Raw genomic sequence first — 16,239 nt, forward strand, 5'->3', positions numbered from 1 at the left:
TACACAGACTCGTTGACAACAATAGGAGTGCAATGCTGGCCCTAAGAGCCACTGTGAACGTCTGGGCACTAGAATGAAACTCAAATGGATTGGCTTGAAATGGGCCAAGGGAGACAGTAAAGCTGCTAAAGTTAGAAATAGAGAACACTTTGCTGACTGCCTTAATGAATGCACAAGAGCAGAAGGACTTGGAGGCTATTAAACGAGCTGTGAATTTTTAAAAGCCAGTTCTAGTTTTTATGTGGCTCTTATATTTTATTTTTAGCAGCGATGGCCTCCAAGTTCAGCTCCAGACTGGAGATGACATGGTTTGGCTCCATCTTTCCAGTCTTTGCCCAGGTCTAGTGTTCAAGACCCCTCCCAGCGTACCCAGCAGAAAGTGTTCTGGGTGAAGTTAGCTCCTGGACAGAGGGGCCAGCACAAGGCCTGTGTACCTTTTTAAGTTTCATTTAAGACCTCAACATCGCCAAAGAGAGCTGAGCGGGGGAGAAGGGATGCGTCGGCCTACTGCTGGCCCATTCCCACTGATCTGAGGGAATAACAATGGCACTATTGCAAGTGAGGCTTCAGCCTCTGCCGACGCTGAGCTGATCTCTACAGAGCAAGTGTTGGTGGAAGGCTGGCCCTCCTCCTAGGTAATTGGCAGGCAGTGCCCAGGCTCACTAGAAAGCTGGGTGTTGTTTCTCCCTTGGGCACTTGCTCTCAGCACTTCAAAAACAGGCAAAGTTGGGTCAGCTTTCATCTTGTTGTGGCTGCTTGTAGCTACAGGGCCTTTTCAGATCAGGAGGCTGGTCCTACTGAAAGGGACTGGAGACTGGAAAATGAAACATTTACCCAAGTATAAGGAAAAAATGCTTAAAATGTCTGACTGTGATTTTTGTTCCTTTTGCTGGTCAGCTTCTGATGGGCAAATTTAAACAAGGCAAGGGGGAAGGTCTTCTCTTTCCAGCCACCTTCCCACTTCCACTGTCCAGGTTTCTTTCCAGTTGTCTGGAAAACAAGAGTTCAGATCCACACCCAGCCCTCTTCTTTTTGCAACAGCAGTCCTACTCTTTTCTTTAACCCAGCCCTGTAATTGGAGCTGGCTGGCTTGCAACAGGGAGGGAATGTAGACAGCTTTCAATAGAAAGATCTGATCTGGCTGGAAAGAGATCATCCAGGTGTTTTCTGGACGATCAGGGAGAGTGCACAGACACACTGCACTGAGTCAGAGTGGCTTTTGCCCAGTCTCCCAGCCCTCACGGTCGTGGTTGCACCTAGAGCAGAAAACAAGTTTTGCTTCTTACCTATGCTGAGGACCCTTCTCCCCAGGAAACGTGAGTGCTGTGCTTTGGAAGTGATGCTTAGGGGCCTTCCTGGTCTCTGGTCGTCTTAGTTTGCCTTCCGAGAGATGCTCCTCACATCCTTTGCCAGGCTGGGCTTTCAGTGCCACCTGAGAAGCTGAGGCTTCAGTTTTATTTTTTGCAAGCTGTGACCATTTTTCTTTATCAAGCTTCAGTGCCCGTTACCATCTTCGAATAAGCTTTAAGTACTACAACGATTCAAATGAGCTTGTAACTGGAAAACCAACATTGGGCCAAAGTCTTCTCCTATTTGGTGATGCTCCGTAAATCCGGAGTGGCTGCTTAAATCCAAGGAATGATGTCTGAGTTACACCAGCGCACCAGAGGGCGGACTCTGACCCTGGCAATGAATTGTAGCCATGGGACTTAGCTGCTCACTGGATTTACTTGAGCCCAGGATGCTTGAGAGAGATTGCTTTACAGCTGCTCTAGAACATGCCCCACTGATGGCCATGTCAGACGATGCCAGCCCACCACCCTGGTATCAGATCACGATGTCATGATAGCTTGTTCCTCTTTGCCCCTCCCTCCCATTGGAACCCCCGGAGTCTATCCTGGCTGAAGAAACAGATCAGTTCCTCCGCGGTATAACTCTGTTGGTTTCTTCTCGGACTTGCCCTGGGGAGGAATTGAGCACAACATACTGGAGTATAAGCTATACGCACAACTGTCATCTACTGGACAGAGTTGCACTTGCTCAGCTGTGTGTCATAGATACTATACAGCTATAACAAAGGAACTTCTTCAGTAGCTCCAAGGTCAGGGGTCTGGACTGGTGGAACAAGGCCCGAGTTTGGTCCCAGCAGTCCGTGACAGTTCAAGCAGGATGTGTGTGAGTGAGAGAAAGCACCCAAGGTTGCCACTGGCTTGCTACCGTACATGTCCCTCCCTATTATCTGTGGCAGAGCTCAGTGTACCCTGTTTGGTTTCAGAGCTCAGCACCTTGCCAGTGAGCTGGAGCAGCAACATGAGTACTTAGAGGTACATAAGAATGACAAGCATCCTGCCTTACTGTAGCACTCCTCTCTGCTGTGCTGAGCAGAGAGAGGCTCAGGGGCACGGTGCTTACCTCCAGTTCCCTTTCCTGCCACCTTTTCCAACCTTTTCAGATGCCACATTTACCCCCAGTGCAGAGACCTACTTAATCCCTTTAAAGCAGAAGTACCCGAGCAGTGATCCTTCCCAGCTGGAATTGTGCCACCCTTTGCAGCCGTCACAGGCGCCCCTCTGTAGGCACCAGGGTCAGCTCAAGGAGCATTTGCTCAATGAGACATGCGTCTAGAAGGAGAACTGGAGGGGAGTGGAGGAGTGTGGAGTGGTGGTTCTTTCCACCTTAAAACACGAGCGAGTTGACTGCAGCTCCAGCTACAAATACAGGCGCTAAGATCTAAATATCATGCAGAGGTGAAGTTAAACCTCATTACAGCAATCCGTTTTATTCTGCTCTCTGTTCTTTATGAATGAGTTCCATTATGTCGTAACTAATTAGCTCTGCCATGTGACACCTTAGCAGTGATTTATTCTGAAGTGCTCTCTGTCCAGAAAGCACTTCCAGATCACATGCCCTTGCGTTTGCAGATTTCGCCTGTCTTTGTTTCGTGGGCTGATCTTATTGCCTGCAACCATCTGCCCTGTTTCTTGGTCTCTGCTAAATGCTTTACCATTGTTGTTTGTTTATGAGTAATTAACGTTACCATGGCAGTGGTAGGGTTCTCTTCCCCAGGCACAGCTGATAACAATAAAGAGGCGCCAGGTAAAATTATTAATGGCAACCACTGTTTGAAGGTGAAAAGAAGAGCATTTATTTAAAGCCTTTACCAGGGAATTTATCACCCATGTATCTCAAACCATGAAGGTGAGGTAGGCTGCCTCTCATTCCAGGCTCCTAAAACATTCTGACCAGAGACTGGCATTTGTTTTATTTATTTATTGCCTGTTTGCACTCAGATTAATTCTTTCCAGCACCTCTCCTTAGCACTTGGTCTTTTCCAGCTCATGCTGAGGTCACTGAAGGCAGTGCATGATTGCATGTGTGAAACAATTTGTGTGTATTGGGAAGGGTGAAATTACACATTTCTTTCCTTGTGGGGAAAGAGTAAATAGGTCTCACTGCAGGATGGTCTTCCAGCCCATTCCACCCTTTCTGTTGCAAAGGATAGCTTTGCTTTTTGTTTCAGTGGGTGGACATGGGGGTTTGAGTGCAAGGCAGTCAGGTGCAGCAGTTCTGATCTTCTGGCTTGTTTTGTGTGATTGTTTTCTTTTCTCCTCTCTTGTCAGTTGGCAGAAAGCAGTTCATGAAATTTGAGTGGGCGAACAATGCTGCAGATGTGCTGGGCTGTGATTTTGAGGCACTCACAACCTCTGTCTTCAAACACCATCTGAAACAGATAATAGAACAGGTCGCGTCTGGAAACAGTCGGCCGAGCAAAGATGAAGAGCGAAATGCTGGTATCAGACTTTCCCATCCTTCTTTTAAGTGTAACTGAGATGGAAAAATTGCCCTGGGTATTGTTCTTGACTTTGACCAAGGAATAGTTAGAGTATTTGTGCACTGTTCTTGAGAGATGTGCGTCACCCACGCTGTGGCCTTTTAAACAAAGCTGTAGTAAAGAATTTTAAAAGGTAATGAATGTACCTGTGAAAAGTTTGTAATACTGGTCTGACAATCCCCCTGCAAGGAAAGTCAAGTAACTTTGTCCAACAATCCACCTCTTTGCAAAGTGAAGACGCATCTGGCAGAGAGACTTGGTTCCAACGGAGAGCCTGCTTCAGCTGGCAAGTGAGATCTGGCTGGAGCCCAGCTACCAAGAGCACAGCCACCTCCTTCCCCCCTCTGAACGAGGAGGAGAGAGATTATGTTTGTTCCTCTATCTGAATTACCAGGTGGCTTGAACTCCTCCAATGTGGTTAGAATCCCTTGGACTTGGCTTTGTCCTTTGTGATCACCTTTCATTTGCACTTCTCTTTCTATGCCACCAGAAGAAACATTGCTGCTTGAACAGAGCTGGAAATTGAGCCCTTGGACGAGGCGCAGACACTGCAACACAGGCTAATGCCTTTCCCAAAACTAGCAGGCTCCCATAGCTCCATCATTTCTCTTGTAACTCACAGGGCAATTTGTGCATTTTTGTAACAATTTTGCACTGTGCTGAGACCGACAAGAGAGCTCTCCAAGATACACTTGCCAGCCATTCCCCACAAGGAAACGGAAAAGCAGTGGAGCAGGAGGGGACAGCTGCATTAACAAACAGTTATTTGAATTGTAAATGTCAGGTATTTTTAAGTAGCAAATGGAAATCATTAGGCTGAGAAGCCAAAAATGTTTGGCTCCCTGCTGACATCTGGGCACCGAGTGTATTTCACAGCCAGCATCCCTCTGATTTCCATGCATGTGTTTTATTTTGCAACCTTCTTTTGGTGATATTTTCCTTTTCAAAGTTGCTTTTCCCCTTTCTGTGTTTGCAGCCACTGTCCAAGGGTCTCAGACCCTGACATCTGCCACGGAAAAGACTATCATATTTGAGAAAGGTGCTGGAGGTTTGTTGTTTCCTAGCAACCAGTTCAGGTTCCAGGGTTAAAGGAAGAATGTACAATGTTTTAAGAGCTATATAAAAAAAAAGCCAGTATGTCAAGGTAGCCTCTTTTCATCATGCCCCTGCATGAAGCTGCACTGCTGTTTTGTTGCAAAAACTAGTGTCTCTCCAGAAAAAATGTGGGTAATGTGCTGTATTAATTTATAGGGCTAGCTCAGTGAAGTGCAAGTATAAATATATAATCGGCTAGCAGCATTAATGAACCACTGCCCAATCAGAAGTACTGGGAGAATGAAGATAGCTAATTCAGGAAGGCATGTTTTGAGAGTGCCTGTGTATACTCTCTCTTTCTCTGATTTCGTGCTAAGAGCCAGCCTGTACTCATATGAGGAATCTTTACTGACCCAAGTGTAATCCAGTGACTCCAGTAGAATATATACTGCCTTACAAAGCCCTTAAAACAAAATATAAATTAGACAAGAGACATTGGAGCAGTTTCAGTGCAACTCATACAAATATTTATCCCTCTTGTAACCGAATTTATATAGGAACTCGGACATGAGAATGAGGATTGTTGCACGTTATAATTCACAGGGAGCAGATGATGTAGTTATTACCCATTCTGTCTAGGGAAGATCAAAAGAGGGTTGAAAATCAATCCTGCAGTATCTTTGCAGCTGTCCTCTTTTCTCTGTGTATCCTCCAGGGGCCAAGATGACGGGTGTGGAGTGTGTGGAGGGGATGGCTGCCGGTCTCTATGAAGAACTGTTTGCTGCTCTTGTGTCTCTGATCAACAGGTATTGAATGTTCCAAAGCCAGGCAATTAGAAGAACAAACAAACAAGTGTCCCCTGAGCTAGAAGAGAGCAGGAGGCTGTGATACAGGGTGTATCAGTACATAGAAATTAACCTTGTGCATTAGGTTTCTCTGTTATGTCCTGATGTTAATAAAAAGCAGCCTTGCGCAGTGTACTTTGAAGAGATGCATGGGACGTGTAGCCCTGGTTGCTACAGGAAGAATATCTCTGTGGCGGACGAAAGTGGTCAGAAAGCCTAAGAACGACCCTCTGCATCATGGGCGATAGAACATTTCTGCTCATCACCAGCCTGAGGTGTTGGAACAGCTGGCGATGAAGAAGCAGGCAGAAAGTCTGCTGCAACACAGGACAGCAGCCGCTTGCTCACAACTGGCTTTGATTCTTTCACCTGCAGCATGTCATATATGGAGGGCAGGGTCCAACAGCCCCCCAGCGTGGGTGCCAAGAGTGGCACGCGAGCCGATTTTCATTGGCACATGAGATGAGAGCTCAGCCCCGCCCCTCCTCCCCCTTGCAGCCAGGAGCTTGCTCAAAGCCAGGTCACCTGTGGATTAACAATAAAACAGCTAATGCTGCCAACCAGCACCTAAATGGCAAAGCTCTGCATCTTCATTTATGTATTAGTGAAGCTGTTGTAAGTAGGACTATTAGTGACTTTAAAAAGTGTCACTGGCACTAGGACCACGCCTAGAGATCAAAAGGTCAAATTTTGGCACTCTGCCTGGGAAAGGTTGCTAACCCCTGATCTAGAGTCAGGTTTTCAAAAAGAGCCATGCGACTTGGACATGGAGGTAAGAATTGGTTTGGTTTTAAATGAGAGAAGATACTGTCTGGGCAACGTGGCACTACTTAATGAACCGCACAGATCCACGCCTCAGTCACGGGGCTGGACAGACATTCAGCTGCCTTCAATAAACAGCTCCTTTCCATCCCACCATCAGTCCAGAGCCCAACGCTCAGCCTTGCTCAGAGCCAAACAGACCGCTCCAGCGGCAAGGCTCTGGGACAAGGTGGGGGACAAATCCCATTGTGCAGGGGGCCCAACAGAAGGCCGTTCTGGCTTCCCTTTCTCTGTGTAGCGTGAAGGACCCAACTGCAGTGCTTGTTCTGAGCACCACGTTGCCAGGCTCTCCTCCACCAGAAGAGATGCTAATCTCCCGACCAGGTACACGGTCAGCTGCCTGGATTATGAGTCCCACCTCCTAGGTTTGCCATTTTTCAGCTGCATTGTGTCCTTCCTATTTCCCGCCGTCAGCTGGCCCTGTTCCTCTCCTTAGTTTCACTTGTCTCGTTTCCCTGCAGACCAGTCAGTGTGAAGGCTGGAGCACCGGGGGGCGGAGACCTGGTTCGTTTCATGATGGCTGTGATTTTGCTGGATTGAAAACAAGGTTCCCACTCTGTGCAGAGTATTAATCTGGTTGGGGAATGAAAGACTGAGACTCACAGCTTGCTTGATAGAATTCATTCTCTAATGAAAAGCTTGACTATAAGCTGCAAGCTAGCTCCCAGCCAGTGTCGAGTTTCTGTCCAAACTCCCCAGAGGACAGCTAATGACAGGACATTTAATCAGCCTGTTGTTGCAGCCTGGTGTCTGGTGCTTCTCACAGTTATAAACGCTGCTCTCTGGCCTGGAAACCCCAAACACAAAATCTCAGCATTTCTCACTAGCTTCTCAGCAGCTGCAGCTGTTATAAAAGGAGATTTCTTTTTTTTTGGGGGGGGGGGAGGGGGTGTTTTTGTTTTGTTTTGTTTTGCTTTTTTAAATCCCATTATAGATCAGGTTGAGTCTATGGAAGACAATAGAGAAAAGAATCAGGCCACCCATGTTTTTAGCTTTTCATTCTGATTTACAGCTCAAGTTGTCAGATCCAGAATCTAGATTCAATCCTATGACTGGAGAGACTCCAAATTGTTGCTTCTGAGTAATTTCAGCCTGTCCAGAGATGATTTGCTGAGATCTCAGGGAAGAGCAAAATGCCGTCAGCTGTTCAAAATCTTGAATAATGAAATATTAGCTCAGAGAATGCGTTTTGTATCCCTCCATTCCTCTAACACCGGCTTTGTTTCAATGGTTTTTATTTTTCAAGCCAGCCCATCAAAGCCTTTTTAAACCATTCCAACAAAGATACTGTCTGTCACGGTGGAAAATATGTTTCTAGGCAGTCAAGAAAATTTTGCTGATTCACTGAGTTGACGGGGTCCCCTGAACTTGAATTGCTTTCAACTTGTACAACAATTTCGGAAACCACAGGTTATGTCAGTGGGGCTTGGATAAAGCTGCTGATAGGAAATTCTTTAAGCAAATTCTAAATATACTTGTGTTTCTTTCATACATTTCAGTGAGCCTCCAGAACACAAATACCTGGCATCTTCTCTTTCCAATGATTCTCAGCAAATCTCCTTGGTAGGCACTTGCCACCTGGCAGAAGTACTTGCTCTTAAATCTGTCCCCTGCGCACAGAATGACACTCTGCAAGCTCTGTTGTGTCGTGCCCCAGGTGGAGGACATGGGAAACAGCATAAAGCAATGCATCTGAAGGAAAGCAGAGTAACTCAGCCTTTTCAGAAGTAGATATTTTAAATAATCACAGAGCTTTCTCCAGGTCTCCTTTTCCCAGATATTTCAGTCTGAAGTATTTGACATGGATGGAACCAAACTTGGAAGAAGTTGCTGGAAATATGCTTCCTCTCCCAGTGATCCACAGTATGGCGCTCCCTCCAGCCATATAGGCTGCACTCTGCATTTCTTCTCTGAGTGATTGGTCATGTGCATTCCAATTCATGCATGTGTGCGTGCACCTGCATTGGAATGGACACGAGCAACACATCACACAGGACAATATTTACGGAAGTCAGTAACCGTCTTTTCTGGTTATTCTTTTCCTCAGGAAACAAGGCCCAGTGTTCTTCCCCAGTAGCAATGGCACATATTGCATATTTTCCTACAGTTGGTATTTTGCAACTTAAAACTGTCATTAACGTAACACAGAAGTAGCCATCTTAGTCTGTATTCTAACAAAACAAACCAGCAGTCATGTAGCACTTTAAAGACTAACAACATGATTTATGAGGTGATGAGCTTTCATGGGACAGACCCACTTCTTCAGGTCATTAACATAGTCCGTATGGATCAATTAACCATCTTTAGGATGGCTCTTCCACCCAAAGTTAATTCAACTTATGTCTGCAGCCTCCCTATTTCAGATACAGTGCCTATGAAGAAGCCTCCCGTCCCATGATCCGTGAAATCTTTATTAGTCCAGGCCAGAAAAAGCTATGCCTGATCTTTTGTTCTAGGCTGGAAGCAGTCCCCGGTAATGAATAAAACACGGAGGACTGGAATAAAGTTCAAATTCTAAAGGGCAGGAAAATACCAGTAGCTATGTGGTTATTAACTCTCTTTTTAAGGACACAAATATGTGCCAAGCACGGCTGAGATATTAAATGTGTTATAATCATTGCTCAGAGTTATAGGACCGTAATGATGAGAATTTCCCCCTGGAATGATTGGTTACAGGTGGAAGGAATAATTTCATTTGAGGAAAGGAAATAATTTCTGTTAACCAAGCAGGGCTTGGACATGTTCTTGTCTAAAGCTTCCACACTATTTTTACCCTGTTTTCTCAGGTCTTTTTCATCCAGTCACCTCTCCATGGCTTCCATCTTGGTTGTAGATGCCCCTGGTTTCCACAACCCTCGGCACCAGGGGAAGGAGAGAGCAGCTACTTTTGAAGAACTTTGTCACAATTACGTGCATGAGCAGCTGCAGGCTCTCTTCTACAAGAGAACATTCGTGTCTGAGCTGGAGAGGTACAGGGAGGTGAGGCCCCTGCTTTGGGATTGGAACGGCTCTTCCACTTGCTGCCTGTCAGCCAGAGGGGTGTGTTTTTTTAGACACTGGCTTTTAATAAGAAAAGTAATGGCTAAAGCACCCAAACCCTGAGTGGAGATTGACTTCTTAAGCCATGTTCCCATCCCTCCCTGCTCATGTGGTACCCTCTGTCAGCAACTTTCAGTCACTGGAATCCCATTAGAACTCATCACTGGCTTAGCCTTCCCTTTGAGTGGCTTTCTGACGTTGGAGAGGGCGTGAGGAGGGTGACACTGCTGACAAACAGTGACATCGCTGAGCACTGCCCTTAGTATCTCTGCATGCCAGGCAGAGAAAACAAAAGAAAATGTTCATTTATCAAGGAAACAAGTTGATTTTAAGATCCCCAATTGCACCAAGACAAAAATGAACCTACATTTTAATATTGCATTGACTTGCTTGGTTCACAAAGCTATGGCGCAGTTTGCCTTGATATCAGCAAGTGATTTTAGAGTCCTGCACTTGAGCACTTAAATTTGAGCCCTGCACTTGAACCTGTTGCATCTCAGTGTGCAGGTACAGGTCCTGCACCTGAAACTGCAGTGATTGGCTTTGCTAAATTGCCAGGGAAAGGCACGAAACTGGTGAACACTACTGAACATTCCTGCTTCATCTGCTGCTGGGGCAAGCAGCCGCTTAACTCATGGCTGCCCTGAGCGTGAAGTGGCTGCATTAGCAGCCGAAAGTCAAAGCATGTGTGTAAAGTGATGCTTTTCAGAAGTGGCATAATCCAGTGATGTAGCACAAAGGAGAAGCTGTCGGTAATGTATGGCTGGCTCCCCTCCATGTGGGGCAGCCAGGCTGCAAAATTGAACAGCTGTAGAATCAAGTGCCTGGTAACATGGGGTTGTTGACTTGGAATTCTCAGCTCCAGAGGAAAACTGAATGAAAACAATAGAAAGCCTGCGAGATGCAAATTAGATAATGGATTGTTTTCAGAATGCCTCCTTGTTAAGCCCTGATTTATTATCACATCCATTATTTATGTAGCTTGTCTGACATTCGCCAAACCGCTGCAGCTGCCGTTTGAGCACCCTCATCGTGACAGAATTACCCAGTGCAGGCAGTGCGAAAGTGTCAGCTACTGGAGCTTTGATCTTCTGATGTTGGGCTGTCACTCAGCAAAGGGGGATAAGGAGCCCATGTGGTTTTCCTTTTTGCAAGCTTATTTCCTCTTGGATTTCAAGTGTCAGCTCCCCAGTGAAGCAAACTGCCTGCTAATGTTTTCCAGGAAAACGTTGAGGTACCTTTTGATCTGCCCGAGCTCTCACCAATGGCCACGGTGGCTGTCATCGATCAGAACTCCTCACAGGTAACACGGTCAGAAAGCAACAGCAGTGGCTGGTTGCTCTCTGCCCATCTCCATGCAGGCTATGAAGGGAGTAGGTGCTGGGAAGCTGCTGGCTGTGGCTCTTGCATTTCATGAGGCTGAGTCATTCTCTCTCTCTCTCTCGGTGGAATAAGGATCTCCTGGAGCAATGCACTCAATGAGATGCGCTGCCGTTAGGGTGACAGGAGCAGAACAGTGCGTGTGGGGGCTGGAGTCTTAACTCTTCGTGGTGTGTTCCCTGGGGCTGCCTGTTTAAGCTATGGGTTAGTGCTAGGGAAGGGCCCGATGGAGTATGTAGTTAACCTTAAGCACATACAGCAAGGGGAGCCGCAGTGCCTCTTTCCCAAGGCACATGACCTTGTCCATGGTCCTCAGCCCTCACCTGGATGGACGCCATGATCAAACCTTAATGGGCTCTGCAGTGTCTATGCGTTGTTCAGTTGTTGGTGTGAGACAGCCAACAGACGAGCAGTGGGGTCATTCGTTCCTGCCATGTTTTTCTGGAGTTATGGATCCCTAATCCCAACTCATTTTGCAGAAGTGACTGAAGAGCTCCCACTAGAGGGTAATGCAACATACAACACTACTACCCTGGTTTCGATCTGAAAAGATGGTCTATAAATGATCAAAGGTCTAGAGAACATGACCTATGAAGAAAGGCTGAAAGAAGTGGGCTTGTTTAGTTTGGAAAAAAGAAGATTAAGGCGGGGACATGATAATGGTTTTCACGTATCTGAAAGGGTGTCATAAGAAGGAGGGAGAAAACTTGTTCTTCTTGGTCTCTGAGGATAGAACAAGAAGCAACGGGCTTAAACTGCAGCAAGGGAGGTTTAGGCTGGACATTAGGAAAAAGTTCCTAACCGTCAGGGTGGTCAAATACTAGAATAAATTGCCTAGGGAGGTTGTGGAATCTCCATCTCTGGAGACATTTAAGAACAGGTTAGATAAATGTCTATCAGGGATGGTCTAGACAGTATTTGGTCAAGCCATGAGTGCAGGGGGCAGGAATCGATGACCTCTCAAGGTCCCTTCCAGCTCTAGTATTCTATGAGTCTATGCTTCTATGAAATGAAAGGCTCTATATTCCATCCATGACTCATCCACTGCACCAATCATTAAGTGTGAGAGGTTACCTGTGATTAGTACTACTACTGTTCAGAGAACATGCCTACAGAAGAGTCACCAAGTCAGCGGAGTGAAATGTGTGTTTGTGGAAGTTGTTTGTGTGCCTGAAACTCAATAGCGAGGCAATTCAATGTAGTACACAAATTGATGTGTAGTCCTGTACCTCCAAAGGCACTGAAATTTTTGTTCTAATGCTAAGGCTTGGGAAGGAGTTTTACAGCTGGTATCATCTAAGTTGTCCTTCCACATGCAAGGTGGAGTTTGCATTTCTAAGCACGGAGAGGTCTATGTGACCTCTGGCTGAGGAGGTAGACTGGAATTTCAGCTAGTTCTTTGCTATGAAGGGAGCCACGGCTGGCAGTATAGAAATATTAAGGACACTGTACAAAGACATGGAGGCTTAAATTCAGCATCTAGGGATGTTCCTGTTGACACGTAGTGAGAGGACTCAGAGTGAAAGGAGACAAGTTTCATGCTGGATCTCAGGTCAGATCTCCTGGCAGGGGGCTTTTCAAGTGTACTTTGCAAACTGCACCTGGTGCTTGCAGAGCAGAGATGATCATTGTTGTTGTGCCCCATCTAAGAGGTCTCTTTGCCCCCTCCCTGCCAATGCCATGTGCCCCGGCAGTATATTAACAAGGGCTCTTTCTGGTCCATGTTTATATGGACTCAAAACTCAGGTTTCTTCCCTAGCAGCCTGTTCCACAATCTGATGGCTCTTAGAATCATAGAACACTAGAACTGGAAGGGACCTCAAGAGGTCATCCACTTCAGTTCCCTGTTCTCTCAGCAAGACTAATCACCATCTAGACCATCCTCAGTAGGTGTCTGTCTAACCTGCTGTTAAATATCTCCAGCAATGGAGATTCCACAACCTCCCTAGGCAATTTATTCCAGTGCTTAACCATCCTGACAGTTTGGAGGTTTTTCCTAATGTCTAATCTGAAGCTCCCTTGCTGCAGTTTAAGCCCAATGATCCTTGTCCTATCCTCAGAGGCCAAGGAGAACAATTTTCCCCCCTCCTCCTTGTAACCCTCTTTGAGGTACTTGAAAACCACTACTCCATCCCCTCTAAGTCATCTCTTTTCTAACTAAACAAGCCCAGTTCTTTCAGTCTTCCCTCATAGCTCATGTTCTCTAGACCTATGATCATTCTAATTGCTCTTCTCTGGACCTTCTCCAGTTTCTCCACATCTTTCTTGAAATGTGGTGCCCAGAACTGGACGCAATACTCCAACTGAGGCCTAATGAGCGCTGAGTAGAGTGGAAGAGCGACTTCCTGTGTCTTGCTCTCAGCACTCCTGTTAATGCCTCCCAAAATCGTGTTTGGTTTTTTTGCAACAGTGTCACACTGTTGACTCATATTTAGCTTGTGATCCACTATGACCCCTAAATCCCTTTCCACAGTACTCCTTCCTAGACACTCACTTCACATTCTGTACGTATGAAGCCAATTGTTCCTTCCTAAGTGGAGTTCTTTGCATTTGTCCTGATTAAACTTCATCCTGTTTACCTCACACCATTTCTCTGGTTTGTCCAGATCATTTTGAACTACGAGCCTATCCTTTGAAGCATTTGCAACCCCTCCCAGCTTGGTATCACCTGCAAACTTAATAAGCGTACTCTCTATTCCAATATCTAAATAGTTGACTTTGTAGACCCTGGGCCTGATTTGCCCAAGCAGTACCAGCAAAAGCAACAGAGTTACAATGGTGACCGTGGCAGCCAAATAGGACCCAGAAAGCCTTTCTTGTTCTTGGCCCTAACATTTTCCCATGCAATTTCATCCTGTTGGTCCCATGCTCGTTCTCCACTCTGAAGAGTTCATCTTTGTCCTGGGTATTGACACCCGTCAAGTCATGATGGGACTCTTCATGTTCTGGCCTCTTCAGGTCATCACTCAACCAGCCCCATCATCTGTTGGTGTGGGAATGTGCATCAAGCACGTGGCTGACAGAGGGACTCTGAAGCACTAGTTTTACCATGTACCTGAAAACCTTTCCCAGGCAAAACCTGAACCATGCTGGGGCTGCTCTGCTACCTGGTGATTGGGCAGCTCTGGGGGAAGGTGATGGGGGATGGTGACTGTAAGGGTAAAGAAGAGCTCAAGCAGCCTTATCTTCAGTGCCTCGTTAAGTGAGACCAGCTGAGTTTTCATCTTGGCTTGCTTCAGATGTTCTGATGGGTTGTTCCATTTTCCCAGCTGCACGGGCCACCAGGAGGCCAGGCAGAAGAACCCAAAGGCTTGCTCTGGATTCTGGACGAGGAGGTTCTGATTCCAGGCTCCAGTGACAGCATCGTGCTAGACCGCCTGTGCTCGTATTTTGCAAAGAAGGGTGCACAGAGCACAGGTAAGGGGGAAGGAGGTTCTGCTTGTAAAATCTGCAGAGATGCGATTAGCGCTGCCCTTTTGGCTGGAATGGTTAAGGAATCATCTGGCAGATCAAATGTCCCAGTGGGCACAGGTGAGGGAAAAGGAGGCTCTGCTCCTGCTTTTCTTGGACAGATACAGCTTACGGTACACATAGCAGGTGCGATATATGTTAGCTGAAAGGAACGCTGTTATTTCAGTTTCGCGCCTCACCAGCCCAATGCTGCAGGGAGGGTCTCTTCCTACACCGGGCTACCTCAGAGGTGTGCTAATGGGCACAGCTCTTAGAAATCCCACTTGTATCAGTCGGCCAACGGGCCCCATGTGGGCAGCTTTGCTAACTTCACCCCCCAACCCTGAATAACCTCTGCTTGCTGTTGTCTCAACGTTCCAGAGGAAGGCTTCCTTCGCAAGTGTGAGCAGACGCTGCAGTTTGAGATCTTCCACCAGCTGGGCAAAGACCCTGTTCGCTATGACCTGTCTGGCTGGATGAATAAAGCTAAGCTGAACCTGTCTGCCCAGAATGCCATTCAAGTGCTGCAGCAATCCCAGATGTAAGTGTCACGAGTGGTGTGCAGTAGGGAAGCAGAGAGATGAAGGAGGGTGCCTGGTGAGGTCGTACGTCGGAACAGGGATGCAGGACACATCTGCCTTGCACGTTCTGTCTCTGTGGCACTAGCAATAATAAACTTTGCCAGTGTGAACAGCTCTGGGAATAATATCCATCCTTAATGAAACCAAGACCTGTAACTGGATTAGGAACCTGTGTCCCTGGGGCAAAAGCAAAGTTAACGGAAGGGAAAGTGATCCTTTTCTGGAGGCAGGAAATGCTGCTCGTAGCTTGTCCTCCTGTCTTATGTTAGGCCTAAGAGAAGACAATGAAGCTAAAAATTCTTTTCTGGGTAGTTTTGAACCAAGTGGGGAGATAATTTCTGCTCGCACCTTTTGTAGCATTTATACTCCTACAAATTGGTTGGCAGGCCCTCCTCACTTGCAGTTTGGAGCAGCTTCCACCTAGGTCAGTCCTGGAGGAGTTTAAGAAAACAATCACCCTAGCTGCATAATCTTCCTGACGTCAGGGTTAGCGTAAGGGAATGCCTGCCACAGTTAAACCACCTGTCTCCATGGCTGCCTTGTGCTATAGAGAGCAGAGTTCAGCTCATCTTTTGTCATATCAGGAATAACTCTTCCATGTTTTCATAATTGATCACAAGTGAATTTTTTACTAAGGAACCAGAGGTATGAAGAGAGTTCCATCATTTACACAAGTCACACCAGCAGCTGGCAGCAGTAATGCACAAACTGGTTTGGGTCAACCTAGCAGCTCTCTCCCCCTCCCAAAATCTTACCCCAAACTCAGATCCTAGCCTGGCTGAAGAGTGGAAGGGCTGGTTTATTTTTCTGATGTTATTTAGGAGAGAAAGGGGCAGGGTCTCATGCTCTCAGCAGGAGAGAGGCTGCTGGCAATTTCTGAATTGTTGTTCCTGGACATGATATTTAATCCTCTTTGACTGTGGACTAGTCACTTAACTTCTCTATTGTAGTGTCTCCATCTGCACTCTCCCTTACCTTGAGCCCTGGCATATTTTGAGCGTTCACTAGTTTAGATCCTGATTCTGCATTCCTTGACCAGAGTGAGAAGCACCCATTGTCTTCAAAGGGGCTACTCGGGCAAGTGCTATTTGGCGTGAATAAGGGATGCTGAATTGGTCCTCTCAGGTTTGTCAGGCACTTTGAACATGGAAAGCAGAATATAACACCAGTATTCCTGCTATTGTGTTGCTGGAGTCCAGCTGGGATCAGATGTGAAAATTCTGCAAAGCCAGCAGCAAAGGCGTTTGTTTGACCC

At 46.5% G+C, this 16,239-nt stretch overlaps 1 protein-coding gene across 8 annotated transcripts in view; it reads left to right on the forward strand.

Moving 5' to 3' along the window:
• The window catches only part of MYO18B (myosin XVIIIB), a 196,557-nt gene that overhangs the window by 58,266 nt on the left and 122,052 nt on the right, over positions 1 to 16,239 (forward strand). For all 8 annotated transcript variants that reach the window (XM_075013071.1, XM_075013075.1, XM_075013073.1 and 5 more), the window contains 6 exons: positions 3,621 to 3,791; positions 5,583 to 5,673; positions 9,321 to 9,513; positions 10,796 to 10,876; positions 14,223 to 14,370; positions 14,785 to 14,944. In XM_075013071.1, coding sequence (XP_074869172.1) covers positions 3,621 to 3,791; positions 5,583 to 5,673; positions 9,321 to 9,513; positions 10,796 to 10,876; positions 14,223 to 14,370; positions 14,785 to 14,944 — 844 coding nt within the window. The remainder of the gene's footprint in view (positions 1 to 3,620; positions 3,792 to 5,582; positions 5,674 to 9,320; positions 9,514 to 10,795; positions 10,877 to 14,222; positions 14,371 to 14,784; positions 14,945 to 16,239) is intronic.

The sequence above is a fragment of the Carettochelys insculpta genome, chromosome 18 (genome assembly GCF_033958435.1).
Source record: "Carettochelys insculpta isolate YL-2023 chromosome 18, ASM3395843v1, whole genome shotgun sequence".
NCBI lineage: Eukaryota > Metazoa > Chordata > Testudines > Carettochelyidae > Carettochelys > Carettochelys insculpta.